Here is a 24,310-nt window from a genome sequence, read left to right on the forward strand (position 1 = left end):
GGATTGTCATCACTGTCCCTTTACACCACTGGTGGCTGGAGTGCTTGAAGTCTTCTCTTCCTATGGACCATAAGGGAGAGCAGCTTCACCATCTGGCATAGGTGTACACTAATGGTGCAGTGTGCAACCCTATGCATCAAACCTGGCATCTCCTGGTGGGTATCAGGGTAGTGTCAGGCCAGTATTTCCTGATGGTGAAGGCAGTGCAGGGGCAGCAGAGGGAGTGCTGCCAAGTTGGGTCCCAGATGTGCATTGGTGCTGGAGCCTGTGAAGTGGGGGCAGGCTGATCCACTGGGACTGGCCTACCTCACTGTGCTATGAAGCATTTAGTAACTTGGTACAGATGGATGACATGAAGACATTTTTATGACACAAAATAGAAAATAAAAAAGAGATAAGGGTTGAAGTGAGAGGAGAAAAAAGGTAAAATTATTACTATCATATGTGACATACAAAAAACATTATCACAATTATACAACTATTTTATCTGAAGTATTACATTTAAGTATAAATCCAAACAACTACACACTATAACTACAGACTTACCAAAGTAATCTTAGAAATGTGCATATTGTGCACATATGCTTGGTCAAGTTATACAGATTACAGTTAACAGCAGGGTATTTATAACACTTGTATATAGTTTAATTTCTGCAATAGTATTAAAAGAATTCAGTATTTTATAGCTGTTACTCATAGTATGTGAACCCACAACCTCTGACTACAGTCTTACACTTGACTTCTACAGTTATTTTGCGCTACAGACTAATGAATGCATACTTGCTTTTACAGTTAGGATGCATGCTTATTTGCTACTAATTTATGAAAAACCCCAAAATCTATCTTTAACTTTTAAAGCTACAATAATACTTCTCTTGTACTGCATACATACCCCTTGTTTCCCTCAATCTCTCCAGTAGAGCATCATGCTATTTTATTAGCAAACTTATACAACTGTTGGATGTAACCAGTTTGAAACTCAGTCAACCACTGGTTGAGGGTATCCCTCTTGAGCCTTTATAGGTCATTGAAATGGTGCCTACACTGTTCTGCTGTGTGTGGTTGGCAGCCACACTAGATGCAGCCTGAACCAAACTATTTCAAGCCTCAAACTTATACTGGGAGCCAGAATAGTCCCCTTGCAGAAGCCTTTGGCTGTGGCAGTATACCAGGAGTCTAGTAGATATTCTGACTCCTGAACACCTCACTTCTGGGCCCTAAACTGAGCACCTTATCCTCTAACTCCAGGCATGTCTAACACCAGAACTAGAGCAATAGCAACTAATGATTTCCTGCCAGGTCCTGCTATGATGTTTACTGGTGGTGCGCAAACCCAAGCAATGATGCCAACTGTGTTTGCACAATGTTAAGCAGAGAGCAGCAGTGCCAAGCAGAAAGGAAATAACTATTTTAAATCTGAAGGTTAAACTGACACTTAATCTTAGTTTGAGGGCTGTCTGCTGCTGTAGCTTGAAAATATATTTTGAAAATTGGAAGGTAACTGTTAGGTGAGTTAGGTTTGCAGACATGCACTGAGAGTATACATTTCATGACCTGACAGATTTGTTTGCCTTTATACACTGGTAAAATTGATTTGTAAAGCAAGGATTCAAACCTATGCATAAGAGACAAAACATTTTCTTTCACAGTGGTGATTTCCATATTTGCCACAGAATAAGTTCTGCTCAGACATGGTCATGAATTATTCATAAATACACCTGACATTTGAGGTGTTAACCATGTATGCATGTATGTGACCTGACAAGGTCTTGTATATAGATTCATTTGTATATGTGTTTTATTTAAGTGTGAAGGCCTTCGAAGTCCAGATACTAGAATTATACTTATAGAAATATAGTAGACAGTATACTCTCAGTGATACATCTGAAAACACAATAAGGTTGTCTTAGCCCTCATACATATAATTTATATCAGCTCCAATATCTAAAGTGTTATAAGTAAGACTGAATGCAATGGGAAATGGAACAACAGTAGAAATATAGCAGACAGTATACTCTCTGTCATACATCTGAAAACTCAATAAGGTTGTCTTATCCCACATACATATAATTCATATCAGCTCCACTATCTAAAGTGTTATAAGTAAGACTGAACATAATGGGAAATGTAACAACAGTAAACATTTCTGGAATGTCCTGTATTAGACCCAAGGACCATGTGTATGGCAGCCCCACACTTACACCTGTTGCCACAAAAATGTTGAAACAAAACTTGTATATTTCTATGTTCATTGCTATAAACTGGACTGTCACAACAGTAAAAATAGGTTACACACTCTGAACTACAACACAGGACCATCTGTATTATAGCCTTACACTTATAGCTGCTACCACAGGAGTAGTTACATGATAATTGCATAATTTCCTAGTTTTTCTTAAGTTCTGTGCATTCACTGCCACACAACACCACTTAGTGTGATTGCATGATGCCCAACAGAATTAACTGAATGCATCCATTTTAAATTATTGTCTGTCTGCATCTTGTCTGCAGGTGTTCGATGGCTGCAGAACCTTGCTAACTGCCACACAGTGGAAAGCAAAAATTGCAACAATGTATCCTTTTTGACCTTTACACTTCTACAGATGTTCTGTTTGCAGGTGTTTTGTCTGCTTTCTGTGTGGGCCATTAGTCCAGGTTTGTGCACTGCTAAGCACCATGCAAAAGATATAAGCAAAGCCACACATGACATTCTTTGTGTTTTTCATTTCCCTTCTTTGCATTAAGTCATGCACCTTGCAAACACTGGCATTAAAAAAAAGGGAAAAGTAGTTGAAATGAAAAAAAGCAATCAATTAAATAAACACTGCAAAATATATGCTGGTACACATGAAATATTTTTACACAGGTCTGGATTTGAACAGTCACTCCAATAAACCTTCAAAACATAGTAAGGATTGTCTTAATCCCTTTGTGCCACACAAACAGTTTTGCAGCAGGGAACTGAAATCATTCTGCATACAACTGCAACCTCATTCACAGTACTAACAAACCATACTACAGTTATTTCTACTTGTATTAATTTCAGATGTAGTGCACTAAGTGATCACACAACAATTTATGACTATTGCTTGCAAAAATGCAGCTGTGCCTTATATCTCTGTGTTTGTTGCACATTCTTGTCTTATCTGAGTAATCTAAGACATGCAGTCTGTAAGGCGTTTTGTATCATTGTCCTTAAAATGTAAGAGGATATTAAATAACAATAATATACAGATTTCAACAAATTAAGGGAAGGTTGAACTGTGAATTTTGTGCTGCTTACTGACATTTCAAACTTTGATAAAATTGCTTCTATACATTGTAAGTCTAACCTGGATGACACACTCACTGGAGGTAGTCTGCATTGTTGTGTTTTCTGTCTCCCTACCAGTAACCAGTTGTTCTGATGAAGTCACATTACTAGTGTGCGGTGGGACGAAAACGCTTGACATTTTTTTCTGTGGATTTTATGGATGTATAATAAATGACAACAGATCTATTCTTTAAGTTTTGGTGCTTGTTTTTTTTGAGCTCTGGCATGAGCGGGTCAATTTAACAGGCTTAATTTTGTTTTTGGTTGCGTTTATCTCTTTTAATTGCTGATTTCTTTATTTATTTGCATTGTTGTTGTGTTTTCCTTCTCCCTACCAGTAATCATTCACAGTTGCAATCCATTAGCAAAAACACTGAGAGAGTGCCTGCACTATGTTTACATCTGCAACAAGGAGCCAAGTATATGGGATTCATCAATTCTAATGAGTTCACACTTGATTTGCACCTTCACCATGATCACAGCCCTGGATCTACACCATAAAAAGGCAATCATGTAACTAGGGAACCTGAACGTGAGGAGACTTGTTTATACGAAGAACAAAGAAGAAGATATTACTTTGGGATATATCTGCACAGAAGATTACTGATCTTGAAAAGGTATGCTTGCATTTTTTAGCCATATATTGCATATGCTGAAATGTTATTAAGAAAAATATGTATGTGCATTAGAGAAGGCTACCTTTATCTGTATGCATTTCTTAGAAGTGTACTGATGGCCTGGGCACATTTGTCAGGCCAATTCACTTTCTCAAATGTACAGACTTTTTAATTCTTTCAACTGTTTTTCTGTGTACACTATTTTATAGTTATTCCTGTGAAATGGTAAATGTCCTGTATTGTCAATGACACAAGGGTGTTAGCCTTTTAGGATGAACCATACAAACCTCTATAGGAGAGCTGCCCACAGGTAGACATGATTGGCAATAGCTTAAATGTTATGTTCTGTGTTAAATCTTGGACATGTTTCAGGGACAGGTCATTTTATAACATTTGGATTGATGGTTTATCAGAAAAATGTGACATTTGTCTGTTCTTGTGGGGCTGGGCAAGCAGAGTTGCATTTCTCTTTTGCAAACAAGGATATGTTGCTGTAGTTACTCTCCTTGTTTTGCATCCAGCCTTGCTTTGTGTGTGACTGCAATATGTTACAACCATGCAATTCCTGATTTTAATATTTCACTGTCTTGACTGTTTTATGTTTCTCTAGTGAGCAATAGTGAAATGCTACATTTTATGTTTTATCCGGAAACAGGACATCTAGTTATGTGATAGTTATGTGTATTATCCTTCTGTTGTGTTATAGGTCACCTAGGACTATGGCATCCAGGAAACCCAATGCCTGAACCCCCCCCCCCCCATTCAGTGACCCTGATAATCAGGTCATTGTGGAAGCTTTTAGGCAACATGATGCTTTCTCCTAGAGATGGGATATGGAGATGTGTCAGGCAGAAGGCAAATTTGGCAGCAGATAGTTGCTGGTGTGAATGCAGTAGGTAGCCACAACAGGACATATGGTAAAGTGTGTCACAGGGCTACTGACATGACCTCTTCTGCATGGAGGAAAGCAGCTGCAGTGGCCTGTGATCTGATGGGTACCAAGGGGCCTACTACACAACCACCATTAATAGCAAATGAAGAGTTCCTGTCCACTGTCAGGGATCCAAACAGCTCCCAGGAAAGTGCAGAACACTATGCCCTTGACATTGGTGCTGCTGTTTCAGGGACAATAAGTATGTTCCAGGTGGAGCTTCCAAGTAGACTTGGGTATCTCAATTGTTAAATACTCTTGCATAGTAAAATATTGACAGCAATACATTAATTCTGTTTAACAATAAATTTCTTTGTGGGGGAGTTATAGATTGATACAGTTAGCAACACATTCTGATTGATTACACATGGGCTTAGGTTGGACTTGTCATCCAAGTTCTTGTTAAAAGTATAGTTAATTGACATATAAAGGGCAACAAGTTTTAACCACCTGTGTTACTGTTAGTTGTGATTATGTTGTCCTTAACATTTGCTTAACTTTTTACAGGACCATCATCCATGGGAAGCATAGCATCAACTGCTCATGGTAAGCCAAATATCTTCTTTGTCAGTGGTGATGAGTAGTTCAAAGAAATACATAATTATATCCATATGTGTGATGTGGGTGTCAGGACTATTGTTTGTAATGCTATACTGTCTGTAGTAGTGGCATCACTGTTAGTTTGGTAGCATACATTTGACTATAGTAGTGTAGCTATTAATTTCATTCCTGTGTTTGTTGCTTATTATCACAGGTGATCCTGTCAGTGGAAGTGTAGGACTCTTACCACCTGATGTCAGAGTATTTGCAGACTTTGATGATGATGGTGGCTAAACAAAGGCACAGTGAAGGGGTGCAGATGTTGAATCTGACAATAAGTTTTGAGATTCAACCATCTCTAATTCTATCGAACACAGCCAGTAGGCCTACACCAACTCATTCCAGTGAGCCCTCAGATACTGGACAGGTGCAGGGTGAGACACGCAATCAGGGAAGTGTGGTTATTGTGGCTTCAGTGGCTGTTGACTCTGGCCATAGACAAAGTGTGAGCAAGTGCCATGCAGGAGGGTTGCTAGTAGTGCTTGTAGGAGGCCTGCTGTCTATCCTTCACTGGATCTACGTTTGTCTTCCTATGCCACTTGTATGTTAAGGGCCATCATGGATGCACAGGTTTGTTCCTATAGTTCATCCAGAGAAATGCTTAGGGTTGTAGATGTGACACAGGCTGACATGCATGATTACCTACACTGTGTTGCTGATTCAACGGATTGTATGAATGACACATTTGAACAGGCAGTGTCTGTGATGGAACATCTGTTGGGAGAGGGATGGTATCCTTCTGGGCTTAGGTCAACCACATCATCTGCTGTTAGCTGATATGGCCTTGGCTGATCATGCTCACAAAGTGGCACTACTTCCAGTCAAGCATCAGAGTTGAGGTGTCCACACCCAGACATGGCAGGCTATGGAGTCATGGTCCTGAACATCGTAACGAGGGGACCTCGTCCAGAAGATATCCATTATGATCAGGTAGCAGTAGTGCATCTGATCATGGGTGTGTACATGCCAGTGCAACTCCTAGCAGAGCCAGTTCTTGGGGTCAGGTACAACAACGATGAACTGTCACCTCTGTCATGCATGGCTCACATCTGTCCAACATACATAGATGTAGAGCTAGTGAAGAGTTTGGCTGTGTTCCCACAGACACTCACACACCAATTTCATTTGGAGGACCTATACAGACACACACCCAATAGTTACATGGTTCAGCCATAAAGCTTAAAGCTCATTTTGTCTCACTGGCTATTTGTTACTTTATCCAAATGTCCGCCTGATTTTCTCTTTCTTACTCAAACACACTCACCGACCTTTTATGTCTGCCTAGGCTTCCTGACCCCCCACAACACTCTGTGCAAGTTATAAGTGTACCATATCTCTGTTTTCTATCTTTCAAATTCAGGGATACATGACATTTGTGTCTGATGCTCAGGGTGCATAGCTGACTTAGTGCTTAGTATATATGCATTTGTGATATTGTTTTGGTAATTGTACCTTTGACATATTTTGGTCTTAGAAAGTTAGACACTTTGATAGAATCAAACATTTTTTGCATCAGTATTGTTAAAAGTCTTGTGAGGGTTGTGAAGTCTGAAACTGAAATATGTCTCATTACTTTCTAATTTCTATCTTTAATTATTTTCCAGTACAAAATATGGTGATAAGATGAGGACATCCGGTGACCATCAGTACTTTTGAGAGGTATGGCTGTGTGCTGAGACCTTCTACTTTATAATGAACACGTATAAGTCACATAGGTCTCTGCTGTTGAATGTTAAATAAATTTCTGTACAAATCACCCACCTTTTACTTGCTTCCATTACCAAGTAATCAGATGCAGGGATATGCCATTCATTCGTATTATTACAGAATGCACTCCAGATTCAAAACTTACCTTGTAAATACAGCAGCTGCAACAGTTTTAGTTCAAGGCTGACTCTGTCTGATGCTAGGAGTACACAGACATTACATGGGTAGGTAAAGGTTGTGAGCATTGCCTGGCATCAGTATTGCTACATGTATGTGCATAGGAGGAAGGTTTTTGCCCCTTAGGTGGTGAGTGAGTGTGCTATGCCTTGCATCTTAGCAAATGTGAGAGCATATTAAACACACATACATCTGCCTACACCTATAGCAGCTGCTGGTTCCCCCTCTGACTTCTCACTTGCATGTCACTGTGATGACCTTGCCATTGCTCATGCACCCCTTCCCCTTGTCGATCCTGCTGAAGCTGCTTTCTCATAATGATGTTGTCTAGCATGGTACAGGCAGTGAAGATTTCAGTGCATGTGCATGGATTGTACTGCAGGGCTCCCTCAGATGTGTCTAGACACCAGAACTGAGACTTCAGCAACGCAGACACATGCTCTGTGATATTTCTGGTTTGAGCATGTGCCTCATTACACTGTTCCTTAGGGGGGGGGATGTGGGCATTTCTGATAGGCATCATCAGCCAAGGTTCCAGTGTATAACTTGCATTCCCCAGTAAATGACCATGTGGGAGATCCCTCCTAATGAACATGTGACACATTTGTGAGGTGTGCCAGATATGTGAGTCATAGTAACTGCCTGGGTTGCCAGCACACACACATTCCAGATGATTCCCTTAGCATTATACATGACTTGGCAGTTAATAGAGTGGACACCCTTTCTATTTATGTAAAGTCTACCCTGTTCCCTGGGTGGTGCCTTAATTTCTGTATGTGTGCAATCTATGCACCAAGTACTTCAGGGTACTGTGCTACAGGGTAGAACACCTGCATATTTGTGGCCTCACCTCGGGAGTATTGGAAAATATATGTGGTCACTGGCATGTTGAAGCATAGCATTCAGGAAATGATGGAGGATCCTGGATACTGATGCCTGTGACACCTCCATCATGTCCCCTGTTGATCTCTGAAAGGTTCCTGCAGCTTAAATTCTAAGTGCTACACAAGCCTTTGTCTCAATGGATTTCCCTCAGTTTTCTCCGGGTCTGATTTGAGGATGACAGAGGTTGCAGAGTTCCTGTAGTGTGTTTCTATCGACCCTGTAGTGCTGTACAATTTCCATGTCATGCAGATTGTGATAAGTTAATGGGGTCTGAAAACTCTTCTTGGTCATTGTCTATTGGCAGCAGTAGCAGCATAGATTTCAGCCTGTTGCACATGCACATGAATTAAAGCAACTGCAGCCTATAACATTCTTTCTGTGTAAACTCCTTTCCCTGGCTGCATTCCAAGAGGTTCTGGAATTTGCAGGGAAAAACAGCACTGAGTCTACATGCAAAATTATAGTTTGTTGAATAGCTCCTCCATCTTGTATTGGTTGATTTACATACATTTCAGCTGTTTATGTTTTAATTAGCATGCCACAGTGTTTACCTTGTTTGTGCAGCTCTACACACTGTGTAGAATCACTTACTGAATCCAAAACAGTGTGCATCACAGCACACTCCGCACATAGTATAAACAGACCATGTAGGGTTTATTGAATCTGGCCTAATGACAGCACTCCATCTTGAATGTGGTTATAACTGGCAGGTAACAGGGGTCTCTCACTGCTCTGAAAGACTAAAGGGTCAGGTGGTGGGGAATACATATTATAGCCCTTATTTGTTAGGCGGAATTTTCTGAGATAGGTGACACTTAAGAGACTGAAAGATATGGAAGGGAATCTGAACAAAATGTATAGTATATGTTTAGCCTATGAGTTGCAAGGTTGGTACTGTAACTCTTATTTAAAATAAAATTTACTTTTAAACACTACCATGGAAACAGTCCCTGTTATTTTACTGTGAAAAACTATAGTCTTTTTAAGTTTCACTGAAATAAGTTAATATTGTGCAAACTACTGGAAACTTCTGGATTTGCCTAAGTTCTGACAGATGCAATTCGGACACAGGTTGAAATGGAATGGCTGATATGCTCAATTTACCTCTGCAAGAAGGTAAAGAGTTTGATTAAATTCTAAGACCAAAATGAGTTATGTAATAACCTGTCTTCACATGCTCTGAACTGTGAAACCTTTTCTGGTTGGTGCTTCTCTAACTAAGTGACTTATAATCTTACGACTTCAAGCAAGAAGACAAAACCTCAGAAAAAAAACTGCTTTCATAAATAAAGACTATATGATTTCCTGGTTTCTGTATATTTCAGGAGTGAAGTAACTTTGTGTTTAATTTATGATTGACTTAGCTCCAATAAAGATGTATTTATTGCTTCCAAAGTCTTGCTTGATAAAGAAAGAAAAATTTGTCACATTTCCACCGTAAATGTTTTTTGTCCAGCGGATACATTGAGCATATACAGGCCTTTGAAACTGGTAGCAAATCAAACTAACTATTCTATGGCTAACACAACAGTGGCCATTTTCAAAGTAGGCCATGCAACAGAGCATGGAGGGAAATGCCTCTGCTCAGCAAAGTTTCCTTTAAATACCTTTAGTATATTAACACTGAAAACATAGCCAAACATACATTAATAGAAAAAAGAAACAAGCCATATTTTTTTCCATGCATTAGGCATTGCTGATATATATTTCTTTCTTTGTAACAACTGTCATTCCTCAACAAACAAAATGTTGTCTCTAAACTTTTGTTTGTTGAGGAATGACAGTGTTAATGTTGTCTCTAAACTTAACACTAAGTATTGCTGAGCAACAAGAAACAAACACCAGTAACAAATAAACAGGAAACAAAAGGGGACTAACATTTCCTTGCAAAGTTTACCCATTTCAAACAAGGTGTGCCTTGAGTCCCTGACAGAGCCCAACAAATGAACAAAGAATTACTAAGAAAGAATGATTAAGAGTAACAGATGGCCATTTTAGTCCTGCAAGCAGAAGTCAGAGCACTGCATGAAAGAAAGACCATTTCAACCCCCCACAAGCAGAAGTCTGGGCACTGCATGAAGAAAGGGTCATTTGAACGGGTCTATACCAGTTCCGCGAAAATCCATTTCAGCGAATACCAAAAGAGTGACACATATTAATTGAACTGCAAATAGACCGAACGCACTAAACCGTGAAATTTAAAACATCGAACAGTCATAGTCGCCCAACCCCACCACCCGCTACATACTACATACCCAAACAAAATAAATAAACAACATACATACACTAACCAAACCCTACTCCTAACCCTAAAGTAAAGCACCAAAACCCAACTTCTAACCCTACACTAAACCCCACATACACAACTGTCTATGCACTATCCTTAACCCCTCCCTAACCCTAAGGTCTGTAACTACTGCACAATTCCCCTACGGAGATATACCCTAACAAAATAAATAATACACATAAATACATTTAACAAAACCCTACTTCTAACACTACACTAAACCTCACATGCACAACTATCTATGCACTATCCTTAACCCCTCCCTAACCCTAAGGTCCGTAACTACCACACACTTCCCCTACGGAGATATACCCTAACAACATAAATAATACACATAAGTACATTTAACAAAATCCTACTTCTAACACTACACTCAATCTTACATACATTACCTAGCTATACACTTATCTTAACCACACCCAACCCTAAGGTCCATACCTATTGCACACTTACCTTACGGAGCTATACCACAGGTGGGCCAACCAAAACACTTCGACGTTTTGGGATGTTCGGCGTTTATGTAGTTTGTGCAATACATGTCAATCATTTTGTATTCGCGGAAATGGCATTTCGATTATCTGATAGAGAGCCCATTTCAATCCCCCAAAAGAATTCTGGATACTGCATAAAGGAAAGATCCCCACTCAGGAAGGCTCTGTCCAGACTGACTCACCAATTATAACAGCTATTTTTTTTTTTTTTTTTTTGCAGAAGAAATCTATCAGTGATACAGAAGGATTCCTACCTCCTTTGAGCAGATGGCTGAGTATAAAAGCCGGTTGACCAGTGAATTGGCAAGGTTATTTGTAGTCTTTCTGAGCTGTAAGGCACAGAATGCCTATTCTGCTTAGAATTAGCAGAAGTAAACAGCTATACTATACTGAAGTCTGATCTTTAGTCCATATTGGATGCACTCTGACAGGTCAAACTCACTGGTTCCATTGATACATCTACACACCAGAGAAGACATTGGCGTCACAAATGTTTGACTTTATATAGTTTACCTGCAAATGATTATAGCCAGAAAAAACACTTCCTCAGAATCATAAAGCAGATTATTATGAATCACTTTTTGAGATTTCTACCTTCCTCCCCTCAACTGTGAGTCTGTCATGGGAAGCCAACAAGACTCAAGCAATTGACTGACTTCGTCAAGTGGTAGCTGTCAGTGCCAGAATTACCACAAAGTATATCTGAGGGATCTAAACAGATGACTACATTAAGAGCATCCAGTAAAACTTTTCTGAGGGATAAAGATGGGGAGGAAAACTACCTGTTCAAAAAGACATTTTAGAAAACCCAATATGACTCTTCTAGGGGGTAAAGATGAGGAGAAAAGTCCTATTCACAGAGACAATTTACAAAATCACTTAAGACTCTTTTGGGGGATAAGGGTGAAGATAAAAAGCTACCAGTATATAGGGACAGTCTAAAGAAACAAGCAAATGGAAATGGGGTGCAATATAGACCAGACAGACAGAATGAAGTGTTATAAAAGTTGTGTCTTGGGCATAAAGCTACAAATTGTCCTGTGGCAATTTTACCAGTACAGTCTGATTTGTGTATAAAGCATAAATGTTATAGAATTTACTTTTGTTGGCCACAGTCCTATAAAAGTGTTGTATAGGTGGAAAATAAGGCTTCATAAGCCTTGCTTAACACAGGGGCATGGTAACTCTGGAAAATTGATTCTTAACACAAAGGTGAACTGCATTTTTCACAGGTGGATGTAAAAGATCCATTGGCACTTACTAAAAGTGTAGAGGAATAACCCTGGTGTCTTGACCAAATTTTCCCTAGTCAGCATGAATATCTCCTCAGGTCACAGGCCTAGTAGGACAAACAAGGTCATTATTTGGAAACTCATATCCTAGTAGGTATCTGGAGAATCTTTCACATGCCCACACATTTGTAAAGCAAGTATCTCTGCTCTGCATCTGTCATGGAATAACACAGAGCAGACACAACTTGTGGTAATTCGTCTGGATTAATTCTGCACCTAGCAGTGGACACAACATTTGGTGATTCATTTGGATTAATGGTGCACCTAGTAGTGGACATACCATTTGGTGATTCATTTGGATTAATGTTGCACCTAGTAGTGGATACAACATTTGGTGATTCATTTGGATTAATGCTGCACCTAGTAGTGGACACAACATTTCTTAATTCATTTGGATTAATGCTGCACCTAGTAGTGGACACAATAGTTGGTGATTCATTTGGATTAATGCTGCACCTAGTAGTGGATATGACATTTGTGATTCATTTGGATTAATGCTGCACCTAGCAGTGGATATGACATTTGGTGATTCATTTAGATTAATATTGCACCTAGTAGTTTACATATCATTTGGTAATTTATTTGGATTAATGTTGTACCTAGTAGTTTACATAATATTTGGTAATTCATTTGAATTAATATTGCACCTAGTAGTTTACATAGCATTTAGTATTTCATTTGGATTAATGCTGCACCTAGTAGTTTACATGGCATTTGGTAATTCATTTGGATTAATGCTGTACCTAGTAGTTTACATAACATTTGGTAAGTCATTTGGATTAATGTTGTACCTAGTAGTTTATATAACATTTGGTAATCCATTTGTATTAATGCTGCACCTAGTAGTTTACTTAGCATTTGGTAATTCATTTGGATTAATGCTGCACCTAGTAGTTTACATATCATTTGGTAATTTATTTGGATTAATGTTGTACCTAGTAGTTTACATAATATTTGGTAATTCATTTGGATTAATGTTGCACCTAGTAGTTTACATAGCATTTAGTATTTCATTTGGATTAATGCTGCACCTAGTAGTTTACATAACATTTGGTAATTCATTTGGATTAATGCTGTACCTAGTAGTTTACATAACATTTGGTAAGTCATTTGGATTAATGTTGTACCTAGTAGTTTATATAACATTTGGTAATTCATTTGTATTAATGCTGCACCTAGTAGTTTACTTAGCATTTGGTAATTCATTGGGATTAATGCTGCACCTAGTAGTTTACAAAATATTTGGTAATTTATTTGTATTAATGCTGCACCTAGTAGTTTACACAACATTTGGTAATTAATTTGCATTAATGCTGCACCTAGTAGTTTACTTACAATTTGGCAATTTATTTGGATTAATGCTGCACCTGGTAGTTTACATAATATTTGGTAATTCATTTGGATTAATGCTGAACCTAGCAGTTTACATAACATTTGGTAATGCATTTGGATTAATGCTCTACCTAGTCCATAAATACTACAATCAGTACTCATTATTGGCAGTCTAGTGATATCATAGTATTCTAACCCTGGAGCTATTGTGTAGAATTTCTTTCACTCTGCTAAAAGCTATGGCTTGTGTATTTCCCAAGGCCAGGGTATGTCTTTCCTTAGCTGGTTTGCTAATGGATGTAGCACAGCTGTGAGAGAAGGCATAAAACTACCCAGGAAGTTAATCATGTGTAGATGTTACCTTAACTCAGCCACAGATGATGTATTTTATTATGTGGATTTTGCTGTGATCTTGCTTGCATTTTCTCTGATTTCACTGGCACTTATACTGTAACCAAAAGACTAAAGCTCAGTCTTTCCAGAACAGCCTTTATCTTTGTTTATCTATAACCAAGAATTTGTAATAGTTTGGAGTACTGCCTCTAACCTCAAAATCATGAGTTTCTTTATCTGGAACAAATACCAGGATAATACCTGAAGAAACGAATAATTGGACGGTACTCCGTCCAAGCTACTGAAAGAAGGCTGTGAGTAATACCGGACTCGAATAGGATGGGAAAAACAAATTTAATGCACAAAAATGCTCGAAAAGCTCATACACTTCAATAAAATCACGTAGTTTTTAAACAACAGTGGTAAGCGCTTTCATCTGCTACATGCAGACTTCATGATGACTCAGCATGATAATGGTTATACCTTGTATATCTGCAACTCTGACTCAGTCTGTATCGAGTGCATGTGATTACTTTGACCAGAATTGGGTCCCTTTTCTAAATTTGCCATTCTCTCTTCATTCTACCATACAGTCACTATTTGCCACAGTTAGATTAATAATTTGATTTTTAACTAATTCTACCAATCTGGTAATTTGCATGGCATTTTCTAAAGTTGAATTTACTTCAGATTATAACTTTTCAGACACTTCTACTTCATCTAGCCCAATAACAATTCTGTCTCTGAGTTATTCAGCTTTTGTCCCTTTAAACCTACAATTTTCAGCCAGTTCATACAAGTGCCTTACAAAAGTTCCTAACTATTCACCCTTAACACAAGAAACTCGATAATAAACCAAAAAATAAACAAAAACAGAGAAAAGAACACACTGGAAGCAAAAATAATCTTTGCAAGCGCTTTCGTTTACTAGAGATTCGTAAACTTCTTCAGACAAACCTAACTATTCACCCTTGGTTTGTAAACATTTATAGAGGCATGCCCTTTTATGTAGAATATTTATTTTGACACAACATGTTCATTATGATATATATGTCAATAAATAAATAAACAATAAATAATTAAGCTTACTAATCACAACTCTAGCAATTAAAGAATGAACTAGACCTACATATTGTGTCTTCCCACTTTTCCCCTCGAATATCACAAAGTATTTGCTTGGATATCTTCTGATTCTTTATTTGACTTGGTCACTAATTTAAATCATACACACCACTACCACTAGGCAGACCAGACAAATAATTCTGAGACATCAGATAGCGCAGGTGGGTTAAACTTTGGCATTTTTTGTCAAAACTGTGGTTTTCTTGAGCTGAACGGCTGAAAATCAGTAAAACAATGGCTTTGTGAGGCAAAACAATCAGCCAGATTCATAAATAGCTATACAACAGCATGCAGTTTGGTAGTCATTAAACAGCACAACATGATGATTAGAGCTGCAAAACAAAGGAAAATGGCAGAATAAGCTAATGACAAAATGAAGAGCAGAAGCGCATGCTAATTAACCAATCAACATGGTGGAGCTATTCAGGAAGTTGTAAAGCACCCATGTGCACTCAGTATGGCTATTTGCTCTGAACATCAAAACTTTTTGGAATGCAGGCATGATTGCACTTAGAAAAAAACATGTTAGGGTGTGCTGCTACCATTATTAAACTGTGTACACAACAAGCTTTAAATCAGCATGCTGTTGCTGCTGCCAGACACCAGGCAAGATGAAGGAGGGTGTTTAGAACCCATTTGACTTATCATCGATTGCATGACATGGAAATTGCTAATCAATACAAGATGGACAGGGAAACACTGGAGGAAATATGCAACCTGTGTTGTGCCCACCTTAGGCCAAATCATAGTGGAAACAAAGGTATGTGTAGCATTATGTATACTAGCTATTGATACCTTCCAGAGACCCTCAGGGGATATATTTGGGGTGTCACAGGCATCAGCCACTAGAATATTACATCCGTTTTTAAATGAAATGTTACTACATGTGAGGAATCACATCTGTTTCCCATGATTCCCACAGGAGAGAGAGCAAGAACCATGCAGGAATTCTATTCAGTAGCACACTTCCTTGAAATGTTGGGCATCATAGATTGCAGACATGTAGAAATAAAAGCCCCACTTGGTGAACAGGGAAGGATGTACATCAACAGAAAAGGTTTCTGCTTTATAAACCATCAGGTTCTCTGTAATGCCCAAGGAATCATCTATGATGTCTGTGTAGGTAATCCAGGCAGTTTCCACGAGTCACACATATGGCACACCTGTGTGGTTTCATCAGGTTTGCTAAGGGTGACATTCCTCATAGGCATCTAGTAGGGGATTTAAGTTATGCATTTGAACACGTTCATGACACCCACGAGAAACTCACACAGCCCTACTGAGCAAAGAGACAATGAAGCCCATGCTCAGACTTGATGAAATATCACAGAACATGTATTTGGATTACTCAAATCAAGGTTCTAGTGTCAAAACTGTACACCAAGGATGTGCAATGCAATATGACCCAGCACTTCTGCTGAATATAGTATAATTCTCAGGAAACAGTTTGAACAAGGACAGCAAGGGGCAAGACCACAGTTTCAAGGACCACAAGCAGGGTCACCAGCAGCAACAGCAGCAGATACAGATGTGGTGTCTAAAGGAGAACCACCAGCTGCAGATAGTGCTGGGAAATGGAGGTGGGCACAGTATGCCCTGGCTCTGATTAAAAGGCAAAAGATAACACACACAGTCAGTACCTAGGTCAAAGCCTAGGATCCCACACACATACATATAGGAAATCTGTTGCTTGTCAAGCTCCACAATCTTTATTAACCATGTAATGGCTGTGTTCTGATAACATCAGACAAGGGCAACCCCCAAGAACACAATTGTTACCTAAGTAATGGCAAGGTAAGTGTGGAACCTGTAACAAAAATAAGAATGTTGCATAATAGGGTATTGTCATATAGAAATATGTACATGCCTCCCTAAGCAGAGTATTTGTTTGTGGTGTACATTTATGTCATTAATATCTCCTGTGTCTGATTTTTGCAATATGCAGTTTTGTATTCATAGATTCATTGGTTCATAGGTGTGTACTAGGCTAATAGCCCTGAGGCCTTTACAAGCCTAGCCCTAGGATTACCCTGGCATAGTGCCACCCAACCTTAGTTCCTAGTGCCTCTGTTGAGTAGAGCCACTGGAGTGATCCCCGGGGTGAATTTTCTGTTTACCATCCACTCATCAAGATTTCTCTTTAAGAGGGTCAGCAAGGTGCACTGCTTGACATGTATGGAAAGTCTGTTCCATAGCATGGGCAGTCTCTGGGTTATGAACCTGTCCCTCCAGCATGTTTTGTTAATTGTGATAATGAGTTGAGGCCTCTGGTTCATGTGGTGTGGAGGGATTGGGATTTCTTTAGTTGTAGGATTTCTAACAGAGCTGGGTCAGACATGGCTTTGTACGTCAAGCAGAGATTGCCTCTAAGTAGGTGATACAAGACAGAGAATAGTTGGAGTTTTTGAGTCTCTCCATATAGGACATGTGTTTAAGGCCTAGGATCCTCTTTGTGAGGTACTTTTGTGGCCTCTCCAGTTGTTGCAGGTGTCTAGTGAGGTACATGCCAAATGGGGCATTGTACTTGATGATTGGCCTAATGAGGGAAGAGTAGAGGGAGACAATGACCTCTTTCTTCCTGGATGCAAAACTCTTGCTAATGAGACTTGCCACGTAGAAGGACTTTCTGACCACAGTGGCAATGTGGTGATCAAAAGAGAGGTTGCTGTCAACCTGTGTTCCCAGATCTCTTATAAAGCCTTCTGTGTTCAGTGGACTACCATTGATGTGGTAATTCATGGGAACCAGGTTTTTTTCCAAAGGGGATGACGACACATTTTTTGACATTGAGTTTAAGGCCATGGTTCTGACACCAGTCGTTGGTCTCAGTGAGGCCATTCTGTAGGATGTCAACATCACTTGGGGAGTTAATAATAGCTCCCAGCTTGCAATCTTCTGCAGACTTTGTCAGCTAGAGTCCCATCATTTTGGCCTGGACTTCAGAGAAGTAGATACCAAACAGGAGAGGACCCAAGACCAAACCCTGTGGGACTTCACTCATGACTGGTCGGCAGTCTGACTTGGAGTCAGCTACTTTCACGCTGTGAGTTCTATCTGTGAGCCAGTTTGCAACCCACCTAGTGATATAGGGGTTGATGCCAAGCTTAGTGAGTTTTTTATGATTCCTGAGAGGGGAATGGTATCAAAAGACTTGGCCAGATCAGGGTAGGCTGTATGAGCCACCTTGCCTTCATCTCCAGCTCTGGTGACTGACACAAAGAAGTTGATCAAGTTGAGCAGGCATGATCTGCCCTTCACAAAACCAAACTGTGTGGGATCCAGAGTTTGGAGATTCCCTATATCCTTGTTTATTAGGTCCATGATGATGTGTTCCATAGCTTTGGATATCAGACTCATCAGGCTAATGGAGCGATAGTTCCCAGGGTCTGTAGTCACTCCCCCTTTGTGGAGAGGGATGACTGTAGCAGTGCGCCATTCAGTAGGGACAAGGCCTGAGGTGAGGCTGTGATTGAACAGGGACACAGGTGAGGTACCAGTTCACTCTGTAGTTCATTTAGAACACAACCCGGGATATTGTCAGGTCCCACAGAAGCTGTATTCTTGGCCTTGGACAGTGCTTTTTTAACCTGTGCAGCAGTAACGCTGGATGTCTGACAATCTACTGGTATTGCGATTGATCCTTTGAGGGGGTAAAGTTGGCACTGAATCTGTCGGCCAGTATACTGGCAATATCTGTTGGCTCAGTATAGGATGGGGGTTGGGAGGGTGGCCTAATGGTTAAGGTGTTTGCCTTACAAACACAAGGTGCAGGGTTTGAGTCTCACAAGGGATAATTGGCTAGGCTTCAAATGGCTTGCAAGGGCAGTTAGCCTAGTACTAACCTATGAACCTATGAACCTGTGGGAGGTCCCATTGTGCAGTAGCTCAGAGCAAATCTGGGTATTGCCATGGAGATTCTTTACATAACTATAGAAGGCCTTTTGGTTGTCTTTACTATCTGCTGCAATTCCGTTTTCATAACTAGCTTTAGAGGTGCAATTCTAACCAATACTGTGCATCAAACATTTCACTTGACCACTGTCTGTGAAATGTGGAACAGGTTAATTATGCCCTCATTTGCACAATTATATCAAGAAGTAAGACTGAATTATCTACTACTTCCACTGCTTTACTTACAATACTAACTGAAGCACATTGATATTCAACAATTATATAAGCAATCATTCACAAATGAGTAGGAACAAGAAATCAATAAATTTCACTCTGCAATACATATTGATAAATGCTAGGCTGTCAGTAAGTAAGCATCAGCTACCCACTGTGTACAGAGTCATTATGCAACCCTGATTCACAAAGACATGTGCAAAAGGCAGGGCATAGTCTTCATCATTTGTATGGGGCGGTATTGGTTGCAGGATGTTGACTCTAAAGAAGTGAGTGTGTGCGAGTAAGAAATGTGTATCTATCAGAGTATACAGTGGTTAGGGCCAGTAATAACAGATATAGTGCTTTCAACAGTACCATTTAGATAGCTTGCATGTGTGTGTGTAAGGTGATATGGGTAAGTGATATTTTTATCAGTGTGTGGTGTGTGTATGTGTGTGTGTGTGTGTGTGTGTGTGTGTGTGTGTGTGTGTGTGTGTGTGTGTGTGTGTGTGTGTGCGTGTGTGTCTGCATGGGTAAAATCAAGCACTGTGTTAACATGACATCCTGGCATCTCGGACAGGTTTGAGCCATGCATGGCAGAGTAGTCAGTTTAGTGTCATTGTTATTCCCAACCATGAGAATCACTTATGCCAGGAGATGCACTGCTCCAACCACAGCCCTTGCTAGAAGTCAGGGTGCTGTCTTAATGTAGGTGATGTCAGTTGGATAACCTCTCGTCACAACTTTGACAAGGACCATGATCCCATGGCCTACCATATACAGATGTGGACATGTAATCACTGATGGAGTAGTGAAACTAGTGTCACTATGGGAGAATGAACTTGCACAGCTATGTCTGCTAACACTGGAAGAAGTAGCAACTTCCAGCCATATGGACGCCCACACTCTCCCTGCAGATGTTCCACTACAAACATTGTCTACCCCAGTGTGCCATTCATCCTATCCCAAGAAGTCAACCACATAGTTTAGGGAGTTATTCATCTCAGAATGCATGACATTTAGTAGTCAAATGATCACTTGAGAGGCCCTGGTGCCTGTACCGCCACTAAAACCCTAGACATATAATCTGGTGGCACCTAATGATGCACCAGCATCAGGAGGAGGATGGACAGCGGGCCTCCTCCGAGCACTTCTATCAACCCTCCTGTGTAGCACCTTGCCCTCACAATGGCTACAAGGAGAAGCTACCAGCTTTGCAAACAGCTTAACCACACTACCTTGATCAAATGTGTCACCCTCAACCTGTCCTATATTGGAGGTATCAGTGTCATGGATATGTGTAGGCATACTAATTCTGATATATGGGCAGGGGATGTGGGTGCCACAACTCATTGTCAGACTGACCCTCTGCACCCCCCAGACAGTGCCTCTTCATTGTCATCACCATAAAGTCTACCGATACTCTGACATCAGGTGGTAGGAGTTACATAGTACCACTATCAGGATGACCTATGATAACAAAAAATAAACACAACAAACATAAGAACAGATAATAAAATTGATCAAAACTTTGTTTTATAGAAAAAGTATGTGAGACAGTAATGGATGCTAAAGCAACACAAATTTTACTGTCAGACTTGAATATACCTTATATGCAATAATAACAATAACCAAATGTATCTTTACCATGTGCAAGTGGTCTTGCAGCTAGCAACCCAGATGTTCCTGTATATAAGGAAAGGAAAAAAGGTTGATAAGTATCACAATGCAAATGAAACAAGAAGCAGAGAACAACCCCTTTTACATGTGCAGCTTAAGAATATTCTTATACAGAAATCTACTGACCAGTTAAATCCCCACCCCCACCCAACACCCACCTCTCTCTCTCTATTATTGTGTCATCTGACTCACACTTATCACTAGCACTACTTATAAGATATACACATATAAGGATATAACAATGACACTTACAGTTGGCATACCTGGAAGTTCTGCTTGGGGCACTCTGGGTCTGTCGTCCACATTAGCACTAACATCAAGGATTCTGTTTGTACTCTCTGCTAAGTTATCTGGATCTCTGACAGTCAACAGAAACTCCTCAGCTTCAGTTAGTGGTGGTTCGCTAGCAAGACTATCTGCAGTAGCCACCTGCTCTTGGGCAACTGCAGCCATACTACAGTGGGAAGAGGTTATCATTTCACTTGTCCTGTGTTGTATCTGGGAGTAGCTTCTCCCATGCCTTCTGACAGTATTTATGTCATTGGCCACCTGCTGCTATATCCTCCCACAAGCAGACTGGTCACCTCTACCTTTCCTTAAAATAAAATGTCCATGGCACTATATGGCCTAGATAATGGCCTCATTTTCTATGTCAGTGAATGGTAATGGTGATCTGTAGGATTCTTCTTGGGTGGCATCTCCCTATAGGAGATGTAACAGAAAACAGAAACAAAATTAAATATATAATACACAGACAGGATGGCTGTGGATTTAGTTATGTATGAATGTATGCATCTATCATGCACATAATTTAAAAGATAAAGCTCCCTATGAGTACACACAAGTTAGGACAGCCAACCCCCCCCCCCAAAAAAATAATAAAATAACAACAATATATAACAGCTCTGTAATGCAGAGAACAGGTTTGTGTAACTGTGTAATACATCACAGCCTTAACAATAATAATTCAAAATGCACAAGTAGAAATGTAGAACACTATTATAGTGCCATCTCCATTATTGTGGAAGGCAGCTGGGTAGCATCACTAAATTAACACATTACTTTGTGCTAACACATATAAACTACCTGAACTTGTTACAAAGTTATACTACACTTATCAGCAATAACTGTTCAAATTCCAATAAAATAAAGCCTACAAAATATAGGTCAGGTAGCATTCTGTAGCAAACTTTTTGTAATGCAGACACAACTGACATACATGGACTATGTAGATAAATGGTTTGTACTGGGCATTTCAGTTCAGCCTTAATGTTACACTAAAAGCATTATATAAGAAATAGCAACATACTTTGACATTTAAGCTCTGTAGAAAGTAGATAATTATCCAAATGTTGTATGTATTTAGCAGTATCGTGCTCTCTAGTTCAAAACAGTATCCCCAGTAGGATACAAGTATATTTAGCTACATGATTACCTTTTATCTAGTGGAGAGTCAGCCATGTGAGTACTATGAGTATGCAAATGTGTATGCAAATGAGATATTGAATCATTAGCATTCCTGAATACCATAATCTGCACTAACTTCAGGGAAGTTAAACATGGTATAAGGAACTGCACAATTGCATGCAGATACCCTAGCAATACATGGATGAGCACTGAGAATTGTTATCAGCTAATGGCTTGCAGGAGTCTGTCAGCAGGAAGAATCATTGCTTCACAGATCTGCACTTGCTAAGGATATGTCAGAGAGAAGAAACTTACTAAAAAGTCTAAAAGTACATTGACCAAGTTAGGAGAACAACATTCCTATGATTCAAATGTTATTTTAATGACCACAGTTATTGCCTCTTACTAAAAATGTTGTGCATATTCAAGGGAGTATATTATGCATTGATACAGATAACATATGCTGGCTGGTGCAGTGGTGCAGTGGTAGCATTGTCACCTCACAGCAAGAGGTTCTCCAGTTTGATTCTCAGCTGGGGTTTCTTCTGTGGAGAGTCTGCATGTTCTCTCTGCATTCATGCGGGTTTCCTCTGGGTGCTCTGATTTTCTCCCATGTTACAATGACATGCATCTGGAGCATTTCTCCCTGGGCCTCCACTGAAAATTGGCTTTGTTCCAAGTTGGATGTTCCCGGAAAACAAATGTTAAATCAATATGCTAAAAAAATGAGATAGCATTGCTCTTAAGAAAGCATAGATAAAGGAATGAAGCACCATAAATAAAGACAGGAAAGGAACTGCAATGTTTGCACTTTTTGCTTAATATTGTGTGAGTACATGGGTATTATAACTGTTGGCAATATCCCAATCATCCAAGCATTTACTTGGAAATATGAAAGGGTAACTTTTATAACCTGGTTTTCTTGCACTTTCAATGCGACTTGATACAATGTCACATTCTGGGTACATAATCTAAACACTTTTTTCTTCTTGAAATTTTGTTTCAGGCAAATATGGGAAATAATTTGAAATAATTGTTCTTACTCTGAGTTAATGGTTAAAATTCATGCAAGTTCCTATTACAAGATAAAAAGGATGATTAAGCATCAGAAATGCACACTTAAAAAGTACTTGTTTCAATTTTTTTTCATCATTTGTGCCCTGTTTGGCTTTGCTTTCTTTTGACTGGCAGTGGACAGTAGCATATCAGGGTTAAAAACTGATAATTTTAATTTGGAATGCCAGCAATACCATAATTTAGACTGGCATTAGTGCTCTTTCCTCAGCACTCTGGACTGTACTGAGTGAAGAAATTCAAATTGTTGCACACCTATCTCTGTGGAATAATATGTAAGTGTATTAAGCTTAGAGAAACAGTACAGGTGACACAGGGTTCAAAACCTGTACACAGATCATTTTACTGCAGGAGATAATAATAAATCTTGACATAACTTTCTCTATGGCACAAGGTCTAAGTGCAGTGAGCTCATGAAAAAAGGACAGCAGGTGTGTGGTTAGATTTCACCTAACTGATAATTTTACAGAGCATGGTCTGAATATATATTTAAGCACATGTCATTTTACCCATGTGTTGTTTAAAAATTAACTAATGTCAGTATTGCTAACAGCTGTTGTCTGTCCACTATTACATTATTTGTTATTAACTGCAAGTCTGATAATGTATTCTACAAAATACATTTCGGGTGTTGCAATGAGATGTGAATGGGTCACTTGAATACATTTCTTGCTCTGGTCATTGCTACATATACTTATTGACTGACTTGAATTTACTGTAAGCTTTTTTATCTCTGATATATATTTTTCTAATGCCTTTTCCATTTGCTCTTCACTCAGCAACACACAAACATGGTCCACTGCCTAAGGAAAAAGTGAAATATTTAGTTTATGCTGCCTTATGTAGCAGAAATATGCCATTGTAGTTATGCGGCCCTCAGCACCCGGGATAGTAGTAACTGCAGAGAATGCACATGACAGATGTCCAGCTCTGTGGCACAAGGTATAAATGAAGT

General features: G+C 39.4%; 1 protein-coding gene across 1 annotated transcript in view; it reads right to left on the reverse strand.

Moving 5' to 3' along the window:
• LOC122803764 (vomeronasal type-2 receptor 26-like) overlaps nt 1-21,327 on the reverse strand; it is a 78,530-nt gene extending 57,203 nt beyond the window's left edge. Inside the window, exon 1 of the mRNA XM_044073455.1 lies at nt 21,127-21,327. Coding sequence (XP_043929390.1) covers nt 21,127-21,327 — 201 coding nt within the window. The remainder of the gene's footprint in view (nt 1-21,126) is intronic.
• Nucleotides 21,328-24,310: the final 2,983 nt, after the last annotated feature.

Source organism: Protopterus annectens, chromosome 6.part0 (genome assembly GCF_019279795.1).
Source record: "Protopterus annectens isolate FY-2018-M chromosome 6.part0, PAN1.0, whole genome shotgun sequence".
Classification (NCBI taxonomy): Eukaryota; Metazoa; Chordata; order Ceratodontiformes; family Protopteridae; genus Protopterus; species Protopterus annectens.